Here is a 17,998-nt window from a genome sequence, read left to right as displayed (position 1 = left end):
AACCATGGTTGTCTGCAGCCCTGGGCTGCATTCACATAGAAGTTTATTCTGTTTCCTCCACTAACCCAGAAAATTATAGGAGTAAAGTGTCAACATTTGGGGCAGTACAGCAACATACAGTTCTTTCCAACCATGTTCATGAGTGAATCACTGAGGAACAGAATCGCACATGTGCAGAAAGAGTAGGGGAGCAGCAACGTTGTCCAACAACGTTCACTGTAGTGTCACACTGTACCCACAGGTGTGAATGAAATTTAACACGACATGCTTGTATAGCAGTCAAAAAGTTACATTTCCGTAGCACAACAGGTACTGTAGTGTGAAAGGAATATTAGAAAACAGGACAGAAGCACTAACATGTATAATCGGGGAAACTAATACAATATTCCTCCCATCTGAATGCAAACCCTAGTCTGCCTTTCGAGCTCTCATGATGGCACCTTCTCATTATGACAGAAGGCCTGTTCCAGGTAAGGCTAAAGAGAATTGAAGTACAGAATGGTTAGAAAACCAATGTTTCACCTGTCTCTTTGTCCATGCAGATAATAATAATAATAATAATAATAATAATAATAATAATAATAATAATAATAATAAATAAAAAAAAATAATCCATCCAACTGATGGATACTGGGCAGCTCCCAACAAAATGTCACCCATCTGAATGGATACAACTAGAAACTAGATCAAAATTATGGCTGTTCCATGCTAGGTTAGTTATATGTGTTAATTATATGCAGTATTTTGGAATCTGGAATGATTTGACCGACAAGATAAAGGATAACTTTGTTTAACCAAGCTGTAAGCAAACCGGTTTACTTGATCCACTCTTGAAAGAAGCTTTGTTGACTCGGAAGGTGTTGGAAGCATGTCAAAAACTGGTGACATTAAGTAAATATGGGGTTTAGAGATGAAATGATGGAAGTTGAGAAAACATGGTGGGTATACTTCCAAGAGAAGAACTACCTTATGAGCCAAAATATGGAAATGTCATTTACAGGAACCAAAATTAAGGTGTATAAAACCCAAAACTAAACACTAGCAACAAAATGGGCAGGGACAGAAGTGAGAATTATGTGAACAATTACTGCTCATTTGAGGAGATCTAAACCACTTTAATACAAAAGTAAAGAAGCAATAATCTGTACCAAAGACCAAATACAGTTCAAGCATACTGGTCTCCTTTGGTGGTTCAATAAAGCATCCCAACAATTTGTCACAATGAATTTTGTCTCTTGGCTAATATGCCTTAATGGCGTGATGAAACTACATATAAAATTAAAATACACACTAATACCTGATCGATAAACATTCTAAGCAGAAGTATAACCATAAATATAATAAACTCACTCACTGCCCATAAAAATCAAGTTGCTGTGAAGAATTAACAGTCATGTTGATGTAAAATGGTTGCCATTACAGACAGTGGGATTGCCTAATCTGCAAATACGATTAGAAATGAATTTAAATATAATAATTTTGGAAATAATAACTGAAAAATTACTCAATGCATCTGTGCTCTCACCACAGGTAGTTTGAGAAATCTTCCAAAATTCTTCTTGTAAACGTTGAGTATAGGGAGCTAGCAGCTGATGTTTGCCTTTGGACACCATTCATTAGTTTGACAGATATGAAGAACTGTTTTGGTGAAGGTACCATCACCACAGACGACCTATAACAGCAGGCTATAACCATGGATCATTTAAAACACCAATAAACAGAGCCTTTTGTTCATATTCAGCAACAAGGTGAGCAGGCCTTCAGAAAGCCATTTTGTAGGTAGACCTAAACAAATATGAATGTTTAAATAGATCCAGATCAAGTACTTCTAGTCATAAAACTTTGCAAGATATTAATAGTGTTCTTCTTGGGACCACCCTCAGATATTACTGGAAAGTATGAAATAAGTATGTGAAATCCTGGCAGCACCTCCTCACTCATCCTTCCTGCCCCTAAGGTTACCTGGCCATCACCATGGGCTTCCTAATACCACACGTCAACTAATAATAGGAATAATAATAAATTTTATTATTTATACCTCGCCCATCTGGCTGGGTTTCCCCAGCCACTCTGGGCAGCTTACAGCATATCTGAAAATATACTAAACACATCAAGCATTTAAAACTACCTAATACAGGGCTGCCTTCAGGTGTCTTCTAAAAGTTGTGTAATACTTTATCTCCTTGACATTTGAAGAAAGGGCTTTCCACAGGGCGGGTGCCACTACCAAGAAGGCCCTTTTCCTGGTTCCCTGTAACTCACTTCTCGCAGTGAGGGAACCAGCAGAAGACCCTCAGAGGAAGACCTCAGTGTCTGGGCTGAGTAATGGGGTGGAGACACTCCTTCAGGTATACAGGGCTGAAGCCGTTTAGGGCTTTAAAGGTCTGCACCAACTAGCTTTTGCCAGACTCCTTGGCTCATCTTCCTGTCACAGCTCTGAATGAGTCATAAGCATCACATATATATGATGGGATTTGGATTGACTGAATGCTTCTTTCCATCCTAGCCACATCCATGCCATTTATGGCTTCTCTCCCCTGAGAATCCTGGGAACCATAGTTTGTTAAGGATTCTGGGAACTGTAGCTCAGACTGCAGTTCCCAGGATTTGCGGAGGGGCGGAGCTAGAACTTTCAAAGTGGTATAAGACTTGATACCATGCAGCACACTGCAGTGTCCATTACTACTACAACCATTGGTGCTAATTTGAGGCTTTCCATAATAGGTGTTTTGTAACAGTGTTGAGCACCAATGTGAACCTTCTATTTAGCTTTGGTTATGCAGTATTTGGTCATGAAGGCCAATCTGTCCTTCCTAGTTCTGCACTAAGCGATTTCCGTACGAAAGTACAATTGGCTTTTAGTATATTTGTTTTGCAGGTGGCGCTGTGGGTTAAACCACAGAGCCTAGGGCTTGCCAATCAGAAGGTTGGCGGTTCGAATCCCCACGATGGGGTGAGCTCCTGTTGCTCGGTCCCTGCTCCTGCCAACCTGGCAGTTCGAAACTACGTCAAAGTGCAAGTAGATAAATAGGTACCGCTCCGGCGGGAAGGTAAATGGCGTTTCCAAGTGCTGCTCTGGTTCGCTAGAAGCGGCAAAGTCATGCTGGCCACATGTATGCCAGCTCCCTCGGCCAATAGAGCAAGATGAGTGCCGCAACCCCAGAGTCAGCCAAGACTGGACCTACCTTTACATTTGTTTTGCAATTAGCAAACAAACCAAACAGACCAGGAGTAGTACTGATTTTTATTTTTATTTAATCTTCTAAAAACATTTTATTTTATTTTTAGATGAAATACTTCTAGCTTTTAAAGGACATTTTCAGAATCATTCTTCTCTGGCAGGGCTACCGCTTTTCCGATGCCGTTCTCCAAAGAGGGAACCTTTCCTTTTGACTCCGTAAATGCTATTTACTAAATGACTTGTAAAATAATAAATCACCGCTTCTTAGCAACGATTTACGTCTCAGTGGGAATATGACCAATTGGCTCCTGTCACCACGAAACTCTTATCCATCTTGTTTCTGAGCAGATGGCAAGTATTTACTGTGAGTGACCTTTATTATTACTGCAGTTCTCCTGGCAGCAATGGCATATGGTATATGTGGACCCTGGAGCCAGGACTGGCTTCTTATTGGGAGAACTGGTAGCTGGCAAACAGCCTTTTTTTTACTGTGCTAATGATAAAGTTCATATTGAATTATATGACTTGAAAGGAGAATTTGGTAGATGAGATCACTTCAGGTAAGGGTGGCCTCTGTGCTATTACAGGAAGACCTTTACTCTTGCTTGCCATTGGCTCTATGTTGGTAACTGTGCAAAACCATTTTATAAAGTAAAAGTAGAAACAAGGTTAAATTGTGTGGCGAGTGTGATGAGGCATTTGTTTTAGTTCAGTAGGCAACCTGGGCTTTACTTTCATTGAGTTCTGGAACTGCCCACAAAATAGCAGATCTTGCAAAAGTTATCTCTTTCTACACTGCACAAGATGGGGCCAGAAGGAGGAGCAACTTTCCCACTTACATAGATAGCAGTACGTTTGCTGTAAGATGGTGGCCCCATGGTAGCACCCTGTTCTACCACAGACTCTCCCATTTCCTGGTGCTGACTAACCCTTTCTCTAGCTGATACAGGTGGCGCTGTGGTCTAAACCACTGGGCCTCTTGGGCTTGCTGATCAGAAGGTTGGCGGTTCGAATCCCCATGACAGGGTGAGCTTCCGTTGCTCTGTCCCAGCTCCTGCCAACCTAGCAGTTCAAAAGCACACCAGTGCAAGTAGATAAATAGGTACCTCTGTGGCAGGAAGGTAAATGGTGTTTCCATGCACTCTTGTTTCTGTCACGGTGTTCTGTTGTGCCAAAAGTGGTTTAGTCATGTTGGCCACATGACCCGGAAAGCTGTCTGTGGACAAACACCGGCTCCCTCGGCCTGAAAGCGAGATGAGCACCGCAACCCCATAGTTGCCTTTGACTGGACTTAACCATCCAGGGGTCCTTTACCTTTTACCTAGCTGTCTGAACACCTATGTGCAAGCACATACATGTGCTGGCTTCATTCTGCCCTGAAGATCCAGGGTAACTGGAGAACAAATGCCCTCTTGTTCCTATCTGATACCTGAGATTGAGCAGGCTGGACCAGGAAAGGATGTCGGGTTGCTTGTATTTATACCAAACTCAGCAAATCCAGAAGCTGCAGACCTCCTGCCAATTTCAGGAGCCCCATTTGCATATCCTCATTTCCTCCCATGCCCAAAGAAGGCTCCGAAGCTTAAGTGCACCGGGTCATTAGCTCCAAACCAAGCCCAGGTAGTTTTCAGTTCAGCCACAGTCCCTGACAATATGGTTGCTTTGATACATATGGCCTCATCAGCTCATGTTTGTCCTTTGAAGATAGCAAGCATGCCAGCTCCAGGGGGCTAAGCCCTTTTGGGGGGGGGCCCTATATTTTGGGGGGAGGCTGCCCCCAATGTCACTGCTCCAGTGGCCAGCTTCTCCTCCTTCTCCTGCCATGGAGGGGAATGAGGGTTGAAGCAACCTCTCACTGGTGGCGGCACCAAGAGGAGGCAGAGGAGCAGCCATTGAAACTGTGCAACTGCTGCATTTGGCTCTGACCCCAGCTCCTCCCAATGTCCTGACGTCACGCACAACGTTTCCCCACCCTCCGCAATCGCCCTCACAAGCTGGTGCCTCTGGAAGACAGAGTCATATGAAGAAGTAAGGAATCCTTGGTTGATTGGCTAGGGTGCATCTCCTAGGTCTACAGCGCAATTGTTCAGTAAATAAAAACCCAGATGCACGCACCATAAACTCTATTTACCCTAGAGTTATTCCAGAACTAATTTATCTCTCTCCTCCCCCTGTAAATAGACATCTTATGTAATTTACCTTGATATGTAAATAGAGGAGTTTCACCCTTGTGTTTCACCCTGTGCAAGGTTCATACAAGTTTTTGTGGTTTTAGATCCACTGTTCTGTTGTGTAAAATGAAGAAATGGGCATTTATCCCAGCTTTGCTATAGTGTTGTAGCGAAAGATGCTTGTTTAATGGGCAGCGAAGTTGTCTTTGGTAGATGGAATTCAGGTCACATCTCCCTGGCACCCTGGGGGCTGAAACCAGAGCAAGCAGGATGATTGAAAGAGTTTTGCAATTTGAATGTGACAGTAGTCCTGATTTGTACATATGCTTATGGTAACTCAATACTTTTTAGAGGAAAAAACCAATGCCCTCGTTTTTTTGGATTTGGCTTGCAAGCAACCCCTTATGAGAGCTATGTTATTGTCTGGGTGGAATGAGGTCCAACCTAGATATGACATTAAATACACCAATAGAAGTAGCTTTTCGTAGGTCTTTTTTCCTGTTAATAGCTACATTTGTGGGGAGGCGCATTTTCCATCTTAACTTGAAACAGGACAGTTTCAATTTATGGCTTAAGAAACTGTATTGTTTCAACAAACCATAGTTTAACAGTTTAGGGTTAGGCGGTAAAGCTAAACTATGGTTAATCAGAAATGTCTGCTCTCTTCCTCACAGCCTCCACAGAGGAGAGAAGGGGTGGTTGAAAGCCAGTGTCTCACGGTGGCTCATCCTCATAAAACTAAATCACAGTTTAGCGGTTCATGCAAAAGAGGACTCAGAATAGAAAGAAAGTTTAAAATGCAATGAATCCAAAGATCATCTTTATATGGATTTAAGATACAGCTAGAAATAACAGCATGTGAAAGAGAAATATTGCAGTTGGAAGATCTGACATAACAGTCATTTGTCATGTTTCTCTGTTAAGTTTATATTCTCTTTCTTTAATTGTTATATTCACACAGATGGGCCCTATGGACTTACCATAAATTCTGACAACGGCCAGAAGTTAGGGGATTATTTTACGTTTAACAAAGGGGAAGCAGTCCAGCTTTACTGCTCAGCAGATTCCAACCCACCAAATATTTTTTATTCATGGACCCAGAGGGCTGACAACTCCACGCGCCTCATTAAGTACGGAAGGTCCCTGGAAGTTGTATCTGAGAAGGTGACGCAGAAAACAGAAGAATACAGGTGCAGAGCTCTCAACAACAAGACTGGGAAGTGGAAAGAAACCCACATATTTGTGATTATGATGCCAAAAGGTAAGAATGAATGCTCGCATGTCAACCTACAAGGTTTGTACAAAACTTCCAAGCCACAGTCTGAAAACTCAGCCAGCCAATATCTTAGAGACAGAAAGGAAAGCGTCACCAAACTTGTTTAATCATAGTTCCCTATCACCAAAGGGGTCCTGAGAAGTGAAATTTTGTGGTTTCCGCAGAGGAGAGCATTGTAATTCAACAGGTACAAATGAGACCAAAGTTTATAGATAGATGTGCCCTTTATGAAAGGTTCGGCATCTTTAGCACAAAAAACAACACTGATGCAGTGACTAATTTATGTTGTAGGATCAATCAATATAACTATATTTACTTACTAAAGAATGACATGAAAGGGAACCTATATAGGAAGAAATCAAGGGTGATCTCTGAAATTTTCCTCTTTTCTCCACTCCTTATCCAAACTAGTGTTGTTGGCCTTTAATACGCGTTCTGTTCCTGGCGTAGAGGTAAATGGTATGTTAGGTAATTCAGCTGTGAATGAAACACTTGAGCCAAAGTTGACAAGGAAACAGTAGAGCCAACATTGCTGTTATTCTACCTGCCCATGACGGCTGCAGTGTAACTACATTCCGGCCCTTGAACATCACAGTAGCTTAATGCAGTTATTGGTATATGCCTATCCAGATCATGAGGAGACTTAAGAGTTTCCCATTCATACTCCAGAAGCCTAAATATAGGCAGCATTGATAAATCAAGCAACCTCTTCTTTCGTACTATTTGGCACAGAATGGTCTAGGATAGGAGTGGGGGATTTGTGGCTCTCCCGGTGTTGTTGGACTCCAGCTCCCAGGATCTCTGTTCAAAGGCCATGCTAGCTAAGGCTGATGAGACCTGTAGTCCAACAATGTATGGAGAGCTGGAAGTTCCCCATTCTTGTACTAGGAGCACTCAATGAACCTTATTGATGTTTGGAGGATGTGGAATTTTTGTTGGAAGCCGCCCAGAGTGGCTGGGGAAACCCAGCCAGATGGGCGGGGTACAAATAATAAATTATTATTATTATTATTATTATTATTATTATTATTATTATTATTATTATAACTTACTAGTATGTCAGAGAGAGACCAAATGAGATCCATGTAAGCTGCTCTTCTGGTGGGATATAAGCGGATAAATAAATAAGAATCAACAAGGCTACAATACTATGCACACTTACCTGGGAGGGAGAGAGTCCCATTGACCCCAAGGAGATTACTCCAAAGTTGACCCATATGGTGCGTTAAACAAGAAAACTGCTAAGGTAAATTCTTTCCTATCAGATTATAGCTGATCTGTATAGTTACAGAAATATTTTTTCTTTATTAATTCGTTAATAAATGTTTAAAATGCATTGTGTAAAATTGCACAAGTTCTGTCTCTTTCCCTGCCCCCCATTTTTATATAGAAAAAAAGATTTGTTAGAATGAGGATAACTCTTACATGCTGCCCTGTTATTAAGCATATATCTTTTTCACATTGCCATTACATTAATGTAAACTCAAGTTATTCAGATGTTGCCTTACAGGGCATTTCACAAGCTTGTTTGGCTTTGACAACACAAAGACCTGAGCCTTTATGCTTAAGATAAATACGGTCAGCAGCTGCTTATTGTACAAAGGGATTTAATATAATCACAGATGAAAGTTCTGTGTTTTCAAACACACTGAAAGGAAAATAGGTTACAATTTTACAGTGAAACCTATTCAGGTTTTTTTAAATGACGCCTAGGAAAGAAAAACATAATCAAAGGTTTTGCGTTGCGTAAAATTACATATTTCCTATTCATGGAAGTAAAATAGGACTCAATTGAATAGGATAATAAAAGCACCAATATTACAGTTTATGGTAAGATCTGAAAAGCTAGCAAAACCTGCAAAATGCAGATCTGTACATTTTCTATTTTCTATTTACACTTTTAAGAATATATTGCCAATCATATCTTAGTTAACTCATACTATTTAAAAACTGAGCTCATATATACAATTACATAACATTGGGTTTGCTTCACATCAAACCAATATTTGTTGCTTATAAGTGCTATGAAAATAAAGAAGAAACCAGCAGGAACTTGTGGCAAGATAGCCAATCTAGTTTGTGTTAGAGAGATCTAACTGCGCTGGTTAGAGAGGATTTCACTGGGATTTTGCAGGGACCCCCTGATCTGTCTGTGGCCCCAATATGTAGCCCCCAGATCAGGATTATTCACCCTGTTCCTGCCCAAACCAGATACAGCCCTGGAACAAATCAGGGGGTGGGGCTAAGGATCTTTCTAAAAGGGTTTTTTAATTGAGGCAGGCATGCCCAGGCCTGATGGCTCCTTAGGATCACCGGATCACCATGGAGATCTGCTGGATTGGACTTCGCCTGAGGAGACCATACTTAGCCATACATACCAGAGAGGAGGGATCTGTAGCGTGGTAACATCTGGAGGACGAAATGTTCCCCACCTTATAACACAAAGTAGGTGTCAGGGTTCGGTTTTGCCCCAGACCTCAAATCTAAGGTCTCCTCAGATGAGAAGCAAGGAAATTTGGATAATCTCCCTGCTGCTAATGGTCCTGAGGAGCAATCAGACCTAGACTTTCCTGCCTTTGGACCAGAGGTTCCTACACCGGCTGCCTAAGTACCTGGCAGCTCTCAGATCCACTCCACTCCACCCCACCAGGGCCATAGGAGCAGAGGGGATGGCGAGCCAGGCAGGAACTTCAGAGCTGTTACTAAAGGATGCTTTGATGTCAAGGATGCTTCCCAGCCAAAGGAATGCACATGGCAGGTAGTTGTTGTCAAATATAGCACAGTCGCTTCTATAGCTCTGGACTTTACGGAGCAGTTGCAGCAACTGGCGGCCACGTCCCCTTGACCAGTTTATGTACCTTCAGAATGAAGGTACATAATTTCAGGATGAAATTAATAAGCATATTTTGTCTAAGGATATAAATCACAATTAACATTGAGTTCTGTAATGTCTAACTCGTGACCTTCAGAGTTTTACAGTTTGTGACTAATGGTGTTATTGGTTTCTATGGTGTCAATATTATCAGACTTGTAAAAGGAGGCAACAGTTTATGGTTCCTTATCTTGCAAAACGAGGCCTCAAACGACTAAAATAAATTAGTCATAAATATAGGAAGCACGTGGGAATATATACCCCGTACCACGTTGGCTTCTGCTTCTGCTTAGAGAACCATTTAGAACTGCCAGTCTTATGACCGATCTCAAGTGCAACTTTCCTGAACTAAGGAATCGAAGCTCCATTTAGAAAATACTGAACAAGGAAACATGTGGTGGGTTGTATATGCAAAAGATTTAAAACACATGGAGTCACCAGGTCATCTGTAGAACTCTTGGGTGGATTCAGATCTCTGGGGGCCAGTTGATCACTGTATTAACTTTTGCACATTACACCAGAAGAGTGGAAGAAGAAGACTGACTATCTGTGAGGGCCACTTTTCCCCAGTAATAGGCCAACGCTTCACTCTGAACTAAAGCTCCCAAAGTAGACAGAAAGTTTAACTGTGAATGTCTTCCTCCTGGCTTCCCCCTTCCCAATGCAGCCATTGGCAGCTGTCAGTTTCAATGGAGGAAGGGTGGGCTGGAGGCAGGGGAGAATGTTGCTTAACACTTTCCCTTCGTGGCTGTTTTCCTCTCAAAATTCACACACACACACACACACACACACACACCAATTTTCTTCTCTTCTACATACGGAAGGGAAATCTGTGGAGGAGTGGGAAGATGTGGATACCCCTATGTATTTCCCCTGTGTGTGAAAGCAGTAGGAGGAATTTTGAGTGGCAAAATGGCCAGAGGGGCAAAGGCCTTCTTCCAGGTGGCCCACACAACATTGAGATTTCTCCTGCAGGGAGATGAACTAAGGGGTCACTTCCAGACTGTTGCTATTTTGGGGTGGGATTCAATCACATACCAGCAAATTCAGGTTAAATTAAAGTTGATTGGTAGCTCTTGTGCAACAAAACCCACTTCCCTCCCCCTCAAAAAAAAAGGAACTTTGTTTATTGTGATAAATAAAATGATGGAGAAATGCACTAGAAAGTGTGGGGTGAGCCTTGCTTTGAGGCAACATGACATAAACTCTCTGTAAACAAATTGGAATGAACGCTCAATAAATAGCTGGCGTCGTCTAACCTCCCCACAAATTTTGGGCAAACGAATCAGGATGAATGCTCAGTAAGCAGGTTGTCTGGATGCCACCACTGCCTTCACATCTAGAGCTCATGTGACCCTCCACAGGAGGGTTCCTCCATTCCTCATTATCCCTGAAGAATTGGGGGGGGGGGGGTGTCAGATGTGCAATTGTAAATTAATTTTCTACAGCTTCTCCTGGAGTATGGCCACACTCAATCTGGATGCTGGCTACTCTTGGATTGTTGTAAAGTTTCTCGACCCTATTATCAGTCCCAAAAATGGAAGTTTTTAATCTATTCTAGGGTGTATCATTGTACCATTACTAAGAGTAGTTGCTCAAATTCGTTTGCAATTTTGCGAAGCCATGGCTACAGCTTATCTCCCTCTTATTTGCTCTTAGTGAGATATGGGATTATATATATTTAACTAAAGACAGACTCTGAGAGACAACTATAACATGAACTGGCACTCGGCAAAGGGCCGACTCATGTGTCTTGTTACAAAAGCGTATATTTGGGGTATGTACAGATATACATAAAATATTTTTTAAAGAAAGAAAGAAGAAAAGGGGGATGGAGCAGATGCTGCAGTCTAAAACTGCATTCTTCATGTTGTTAACATTCATACTGATTCCTGTCCAGAATCTAGCTCAGGGAAAACTGGTTCTGTGGTTATGCAGCAAAGACAACAGCGCACTGCGCTGACTAGCCAGTATCTGTGACATCACAACCTCTCCTCCCCTTGGGTCCTCCAAGCATAACCTACATCACAGGACCATTGCAAGAATAATATGGGGGTGGGATCAGCTCCTTGGAGAAAATACGGGATATAAATGTAGAACTTCACACAAAAATATGGCTAGAAGCAGAGAAACATAAGCAGTAAATGTCTGAAAACTGTCAGTGTTGAATTGCTGGTAGGAATAACAATATTTAACAAAGCAAAAGTGGAAGTAACCTACATCTAAGACACACCCTTTATTCCTCTAATCTATGTATATATGTTTAACTTGATGACAAATTTCACATTACCACCCCCCCCACACACACACACAATAAAAACACTGATTTTGCAAAGATTTTTAGAAATTTCATGTGCCAGGGTTCTTCCCTGATTTCCCCCATGCGCCAGTCAACAGTCTTTAGGGTTTGGCATCATTCCATATATCAAAAAAGCTAAAGGGAGATAATCAGATGTGATGCTGAACATGTGCTCTGAGTTACAGTTCAATTTTTGCTCTAAAATTCCTATGTCCACAGAAGTAACATTTGTCTCATCTCTGTTCCTCAATGTATTGTGGGTGATGTGGGTGTTGTTAACATGGTTTAATGCTATTTACCTGTCTCCTTGGAGCTGTAATTCTATGGGGTGGGAGGACAGGTACATGTGAACAAAAATGCATATACTGAGGTAAAATGTGCATTAAAATGGATATATTGCTGAAAATGCATACAAAAATCCATTATATTAGGAGAAATATAAATATAAGAGGAAATATGCTTTGGAAAAATGTGTTTGTTAGGCAAGGTTGCAGGCAAAATTGTGCCCATGAATAGGAATTCGTACTAAAATCCTGGTCAATTTTCATGATGACTTCTTGAAATAAATTCAGAAACTGATGTGGAAATGCGGAAAACCAGGAATTTAAGATTGGACAAATTAGAAACTAAAATGAGCAGATTCTTCCGTCCCTAAGGAAGATACAACGTGTGAAGTGAGCATGATAAGAAATTAGGGTTGCCGTATGTCCAGATTTCCCCAGACATATCTGGAATACTGCAGTCGGCAGCAGTGTCCAGGTGGAAATCGAGAAAATGTCTGAAATATGGCAACCCCTATAAGAAGTGGGCTGAAATTCTAGGAAGATGCCGATAAATATATAATTAATTTGGTCTCCTACCTGGGAAGTAGATTTCCTTGCACAAAGGAATATAATCAGTTAACCTACTTACCCAACCCTTCTAACTAAAGAAATAATACTTTTTAATTCTGAACTGCTAAACAGCTCCAGTGAAAATATAGGTGAAGCATAGAGCAAATCCTATCTGAAAGTATAATGTTTAGCTAAACTATGAACCGAAGTATCTAACAACTTCAACTATATGACTGGATTGAAGAAACACACATTTTTTTCTTAAACAAACCCATCTTCTCTGTGTAACCCTCCCCAACTGTGCCAACAGCTGTTAGATATGAAAAGCAGCAAATGAAGCAACATCAGCTGCATTGTTAGGCAAGCGTCACAAAGCTGTTGTGGGTGCATTCATTTTGAAGGGTGCATCGCACTGCAACAGCCTGCAAGGCAGCTGGCAAACGTGGATCCAGATCACAGATAATCTGGGCTGGCTTTCTCCTAGGCTGATGGTTGCCCCCAGTGCCAAAGCAAGGGAAGTTAGGAGGTTGGAGATTTGAAGGAGGGAGGCGCGCCCTCAACAAGACACTCTGGGGCAGTTCTAAGATGTTAATACGAATTTTCGCTTGTCATACAAGCGAAGCCAGAAGTAATGAGAACGAGGTGTGAGTGCCCTCTAGCGGCCGCATGCAGCCACAGCAAGTGCAACCCATGAGGAACAGTTCCAACATTGAAAGGTGAGATATTTTAAAATAATGAAAGCAGAGCATAACAGGTTTGTAGAAAATAGCCTATTTTCATTCCTGGCTCAACCCAGAACAAAAGCAAATCCAGTATCCATCTTGTGAATCGACACTACCAAAAAGGAAACTGTCTACAAATTATATTTCATCTAAAAATCCATTACATTTGATTCCACAGTTTGGGTCTCGTTACTGCTGACTGACAGTGGCAGCCTGATTATATGCAAATTATGGCATATGCCTAAGCACACCTATCTGCACAGAATCAGGTTGCAGTGATGTCTAGTCTCTCCCACCCGCCTTCATATTTCACCATGAATGCACTCCTTATTTAAAAATCTGAACCCCACTTTCCACCATGTAGGTGTCAAAGCAACTGACAACAATAAAATATGCAATATGCAAAAACATAAATTAAGCCTCTAAAATTTAAAAACTTCAACCATTTGGTTGGTTGGGAAAGGCAGTTGGAAAAGCAATTGGCAGACAGTTGGAAATAGAGAGACAGTTAATGCAGTTGGTTCTTGTGTGAGGGGAGGTAGAAGAGTTAGAGACAGGATAAAATAAGACTAAGAAGGTAAAGAGTAACAATCCCTGCGACGGGGTGAGCTCCCGTTGCTCGGTACCAGCTCCTGCCAACCTAGCAGTTCGAAAGCACGTCAAAGTGCAAGTAGATAAATAGGTACCGCTCCTGTGGGAAGGTAAACGGCATTTCTGTGCGCTGCACTGGTTCGCCAGAAGCAGCTTAGTCATGCTGGCCACATGACCTGGAAGCTGTTTGCAGACAAACACCAGCTCCCTTGGCCTGAAAGTGAGATGAGCGCCGCAACCCCAGAGTCGTCCGTGACTGGACCTAATGGTCAGGGGTCCCTTTACCTTTACCTTTACCTTTACACTCTTCTTTGTTAACTTAAGAACCTGACTGAGACTAAGTGATTTACCGGGGAGGACCTGGTTGGTGGCAGCAGATTAGTGGTGTACGGGTCAGTAGTCCGTGAGACGACTGGGGGCGCCGTACGAACGCCACACTGGCCAACCCCAATGGGCAGCAGCCATCATGGCCCCGTGGACATGTTCACAGAACACATTTGTTCCTACTGTCATCACATTACCCACAAACTCTTGAACTTGATCCACACAGAAACCAGGCCAAATAAAGGACTTCAATAATTTTCTGCTCTTCTCTGCAACGCAAGTGAAGTCAGAAGAAGAAACGATAAGTTTCAGGGCCAGTTAAATCGTATTTAAGAATTATTTTCCACTGGTGGCATGCAGACACTAGAGTGGAAGAAGCAATTTTGGGGATATTTACACTATTTGAACCAGTGTTGATGCTCTAGCTCCAAAGCACTGCTGTGTGCAATGTTTTGCATTATAGGCCTGGCCAGAATGATAACTGCAAATCAAATATCAACTTCTGTTCTTCTCTGACGCAGGACTGGAGCAGCTGGCTCAAAGAGAAAAATATTTGTCTCCACTAGGAATAATATGTGGAATTTCCTTATTTTTGATAGTATCAATGTTCCTTCTAGCGTTATGGAAAAGATTCCAGCCTCATAAAGGTATGTTAAATTAACGCCGGAATAAATTCAAAGCTTCTGTAAACCATAACAAAAAGGGTTGATTGTTCTTTGTCTCTTTTTCAGTTCTACAGCAGAAGCTGCAGACCAGGTAGAAAACTTAATTATCATTTGTCCACACAATGCTTTTAAAAGAATGGGGGGGGGGGCGCAGCATCTTTTTGCTGCCTACAATTCCGCACTGAATTTCAAATAATTGTATTTCTGTTTAATGTTTCAGGCCTGAAGCAGATTACAGAAAAGCACAAACTATTTCAGGTAATATATGGTATAAAGAGTTAAATGGAAATAGACCACTTTAGAAGCTTTCAAAAGAATCAAAGAGAGGAAGACAGCAAAACGACAAGTTAGATAATGATTAGGTTTCCAAGTCTTTTCTTAAAAGCAGTATCTTGGAAGGAAGGGGGAGCAAACTGCAGTGGGATAGTGCTACAATTGGGAGTTGGGGGTTACTTGCTGCTTTTCTCATCTAAATTGCACCATGAACCTCCTATTTTCGCCATAAACATTCACCTGGAATTCCCAATGTGGAGCCCACGGGCACCATGTTGCCCTTAGAACCCCATTTGGTGCCTGCCAAGGCCTTCTTGCCCCTCCCTCAGTGGAGGTGGATTGCCTGCTTTGAGCAGGGCTTGCTTGATTTTTAGCATCTGTGGTGTTGTTGTTTTGTTAAGAGTGTGTGTAGGTGTTTTGCCTGTTTGGCAAGGATGAACTGGTAGGTATAGTCAACTCCTGCAGGGAGCAGAATTTAGCCTCCTGTTCTTTATCTGAGGAACAGAAAGTTTAATCCTGCTCCCAGTTATTACGATGTCAGATTATCGACAGGTGAGTGGTTACAACCACCCGCCAAAGTTGGCCCACAGGGGAAGATAAAGATGGGGTCCTCTAGGGTGCCAAAATGGCGCCCCACTTCTGCAAATCACACACTCTCATACTGAACCTGAGACTGAACCTGAGGTGGAACACAATTGTCCATAATTATTACTTTCTCTTTATTTAAATATCGGCACTTTTAGGGCATGAAAACGCGCTAGATGATTTTGGAATATATGAATTTGTTGCCTTTCCCGACGCTGCAGGAATTTCAAGGGTAAGTGCTTATATCTCTGCAGCATGGATAGCCATGAAAAGCCATTTTGCCGGCAGTATTACAAAACAGAAATAGCCCTTGGTTTAAAGGCTTCTAAAAGCAGAAATATAGATATATTCATAAAGAAGGAAGGCGGTTCATTTTAGCAACTCTGAATCTGACTCTTGTGTTATGGTCTGTGTCCTCCATTGTTACTTCTTCATTCTGAGTGTGATAACTACTTCCCAAATCTTCTGAGCTTTTAGTGGCACTGAAAAGCTACACTATAAGGCCAGTCTGACATGGTGGTAGGAGTTTTGGACTAGGACTCCAGAAATTCATGTTCAAATCCCCACAGAGCTATAAAGCTCACTGGCTGCCGTAGGGCCAGTTTCCCTCTCTCACCCTAGCCTGTTTCACAATAGGGTGGTGTGCATTTTTTTGCGAAGATAAAACAGAGGAAGAAATAATACCGTATGTGCTGCCTTAAGATACTTGGAAGAAAGGGATGGTACCGGTACCAATGAATGAAATAATGCTACAGAGTGCTTTAATGTATATAGATGAAAACTCACCTTGCCCAAAAAATAAATGAACGGATGCCCACATCACACACAGGACCCTGTCTGTTTCCTTTGCTGTTTCTTCTTCATTCTACTTCCTCAATCTTAAGAACTTCAAGTCACACTGAGTAACTGCAGACCAGAATGTGCACAGACCAGAATTCATCCTGCTCAAAAAGGATGTTAGATCTGAGGCCAGTCTAGATCCGGGAACAGATTCGCCAGCTTTTGAAAGGCCAATTCATGTCAACATGAAGCTGTGCCTTTGGTGTTATGAACCCAACTCCCTCCAACTAGAAGTCAGACAGGCCCTGTGGAGTTTCAAATGCCTAGTTAATATCATATTTCAGGATGCTATTTGCATTATAAATGCTTCTCTGAACATTTCTTTTCTCATGCTTAAATTTCTGAATTTTAAATTTATGTCTTAAACATGGCATGTTGTATATTTTTGTCACCTTTTGCCACTTTGAGATCTAGATGGTGAAAAAACGGGATATGTATTTTTTGAATAAATAAATAAATAAAAAAGGCCTGTCCTCCCTCACTACAATCTATAGCCAGACAACACATTAAGCCAGGCTTCCTCAACCTCGGCCCTCCAGATGTTTAGAGACTACAATTCCCATCATCCCTGACCACTCGTCCTGCTAGCTAGGGATCATGGGAGTTGTAGGCCAAAAACATCTGGAGGGCCAAGGTTGAGGAAGCCTGCATTAAGCCAAACATTGGCTTAGCAGCTGCTGCACCACACTGTCCTGTGCTATAAGGGCCGGGGAGGAACAAAATGGGTACAAATTCCTCTCTAGGAGACCATAAACCATTGATTGGTTGACCCTCTTGTGCAAATAAGGCCTACATCTCACTGGCTCTGTTTTAGGCTTCCATGTTAGTTTTGCCTATCTTGCTCAGAGAAAAACATTATTTCCTCCTTTCAGGTGTCAAGTTGGTCAGTTTCTGTCTCTGATACTGCACAAGGCCAGGATTTTAATGGAACAGTTTATGAAGTTATTCGGCACATTCCTGAACAATATCAAGAACGTCAAGAGTAAGTTGCGCAAACCTAATTTGTCAACCAGGTTGTACAATGAGACTGCCTGGCAGGGGTGGACTTTAGTAATATGGTGCCCTGAACAAGGACAAAATTTGTCCCACCCCCCACCCCCCAATATTTATTGTTTTCACAATAATTCCAATATTATAATAATTGTAATCTGTTAATCATGATTTTATTTTATATCAGTCAATCAATCTATTAAAAAACATATAGCCTGGCGTTTTAATGCCATTGGGTATTTCCAAGAAGGGAAATACAAAAATCAGAATAATTAAAACCATCAGAATTATAACAAAGTCTTGTGGTGCCTTAAAGACTAACAAATTTATTATGGCATATGCTTTAATGGACTATAATCCATTTCATCAGGGACGC

At 41.7% G+C, this 17,998-nt stretch overlaps 1 protein-coding gene across 5 annotated transcripts in view; it reads left to right on the top strand.

Annotated features, from left to right (window-relative positions):
- HEPACAM2 (HEPACAM family member 2) overlaps positions 1 to 17,998 on the top strand; it is a 31,425-nt gene that overhangs the window by 10,981 nt on the left and 2,446 nt on the right. The window contains exons 4-9 of one of the 5 annotated variants that reach the window (XM_077936945.1): positions 6,314 to 6,613; positions 14,887 to 14,916; positions 15,001 to 15,025; positions 15,155 to 15,192; positions 15,951 to 16,024; positions 17,505 to 17,614. In XM_077936945.1, the coding sequence (XP_077793071.1) occupies positions 6,314 to 6,613; positions 14,887 to 14,916; positions 15,001 to 15,025; positions 15,155 to 15,192; positions 15,951 to 16,024; positions 17,505 to 17,614 (577 nt within the window). Of the gene's footprint in view, positions 1 to 6,313; positions 6,614 to 14,790; positions 14,917 to 15,000; positions 15,026 to 15,154; positions 15,193 to 15,950; positions 16,025 to 17,504; positions 17,619 to 17,998 lie in introns of those variants that run through there. The other 4 variants (XM_077936944.1, XM_077936943.1, XM_028751491.2 and 1 more) reach the window with 4 other exon arrangements.

The sequence above is a fragment of the Podarcis muralis genome, chromosome 12 (genome assembly GCF_964188315.1).
Source record: "Podarcis muralis chromosome 12, rPodMur119.hap1.1, whole genome shotgun sequence".
Lineage (NCBI taxonomy): Eukaryota > Metazoa > Chordata > Lepidosauria > Squamata > Lacertidae > Podarcis > Podarcis muralis.
Note: the sequence above shows the minus strand (reverse complement) of the source record. Positions and strands in the feature narration are given on the sequence as shown.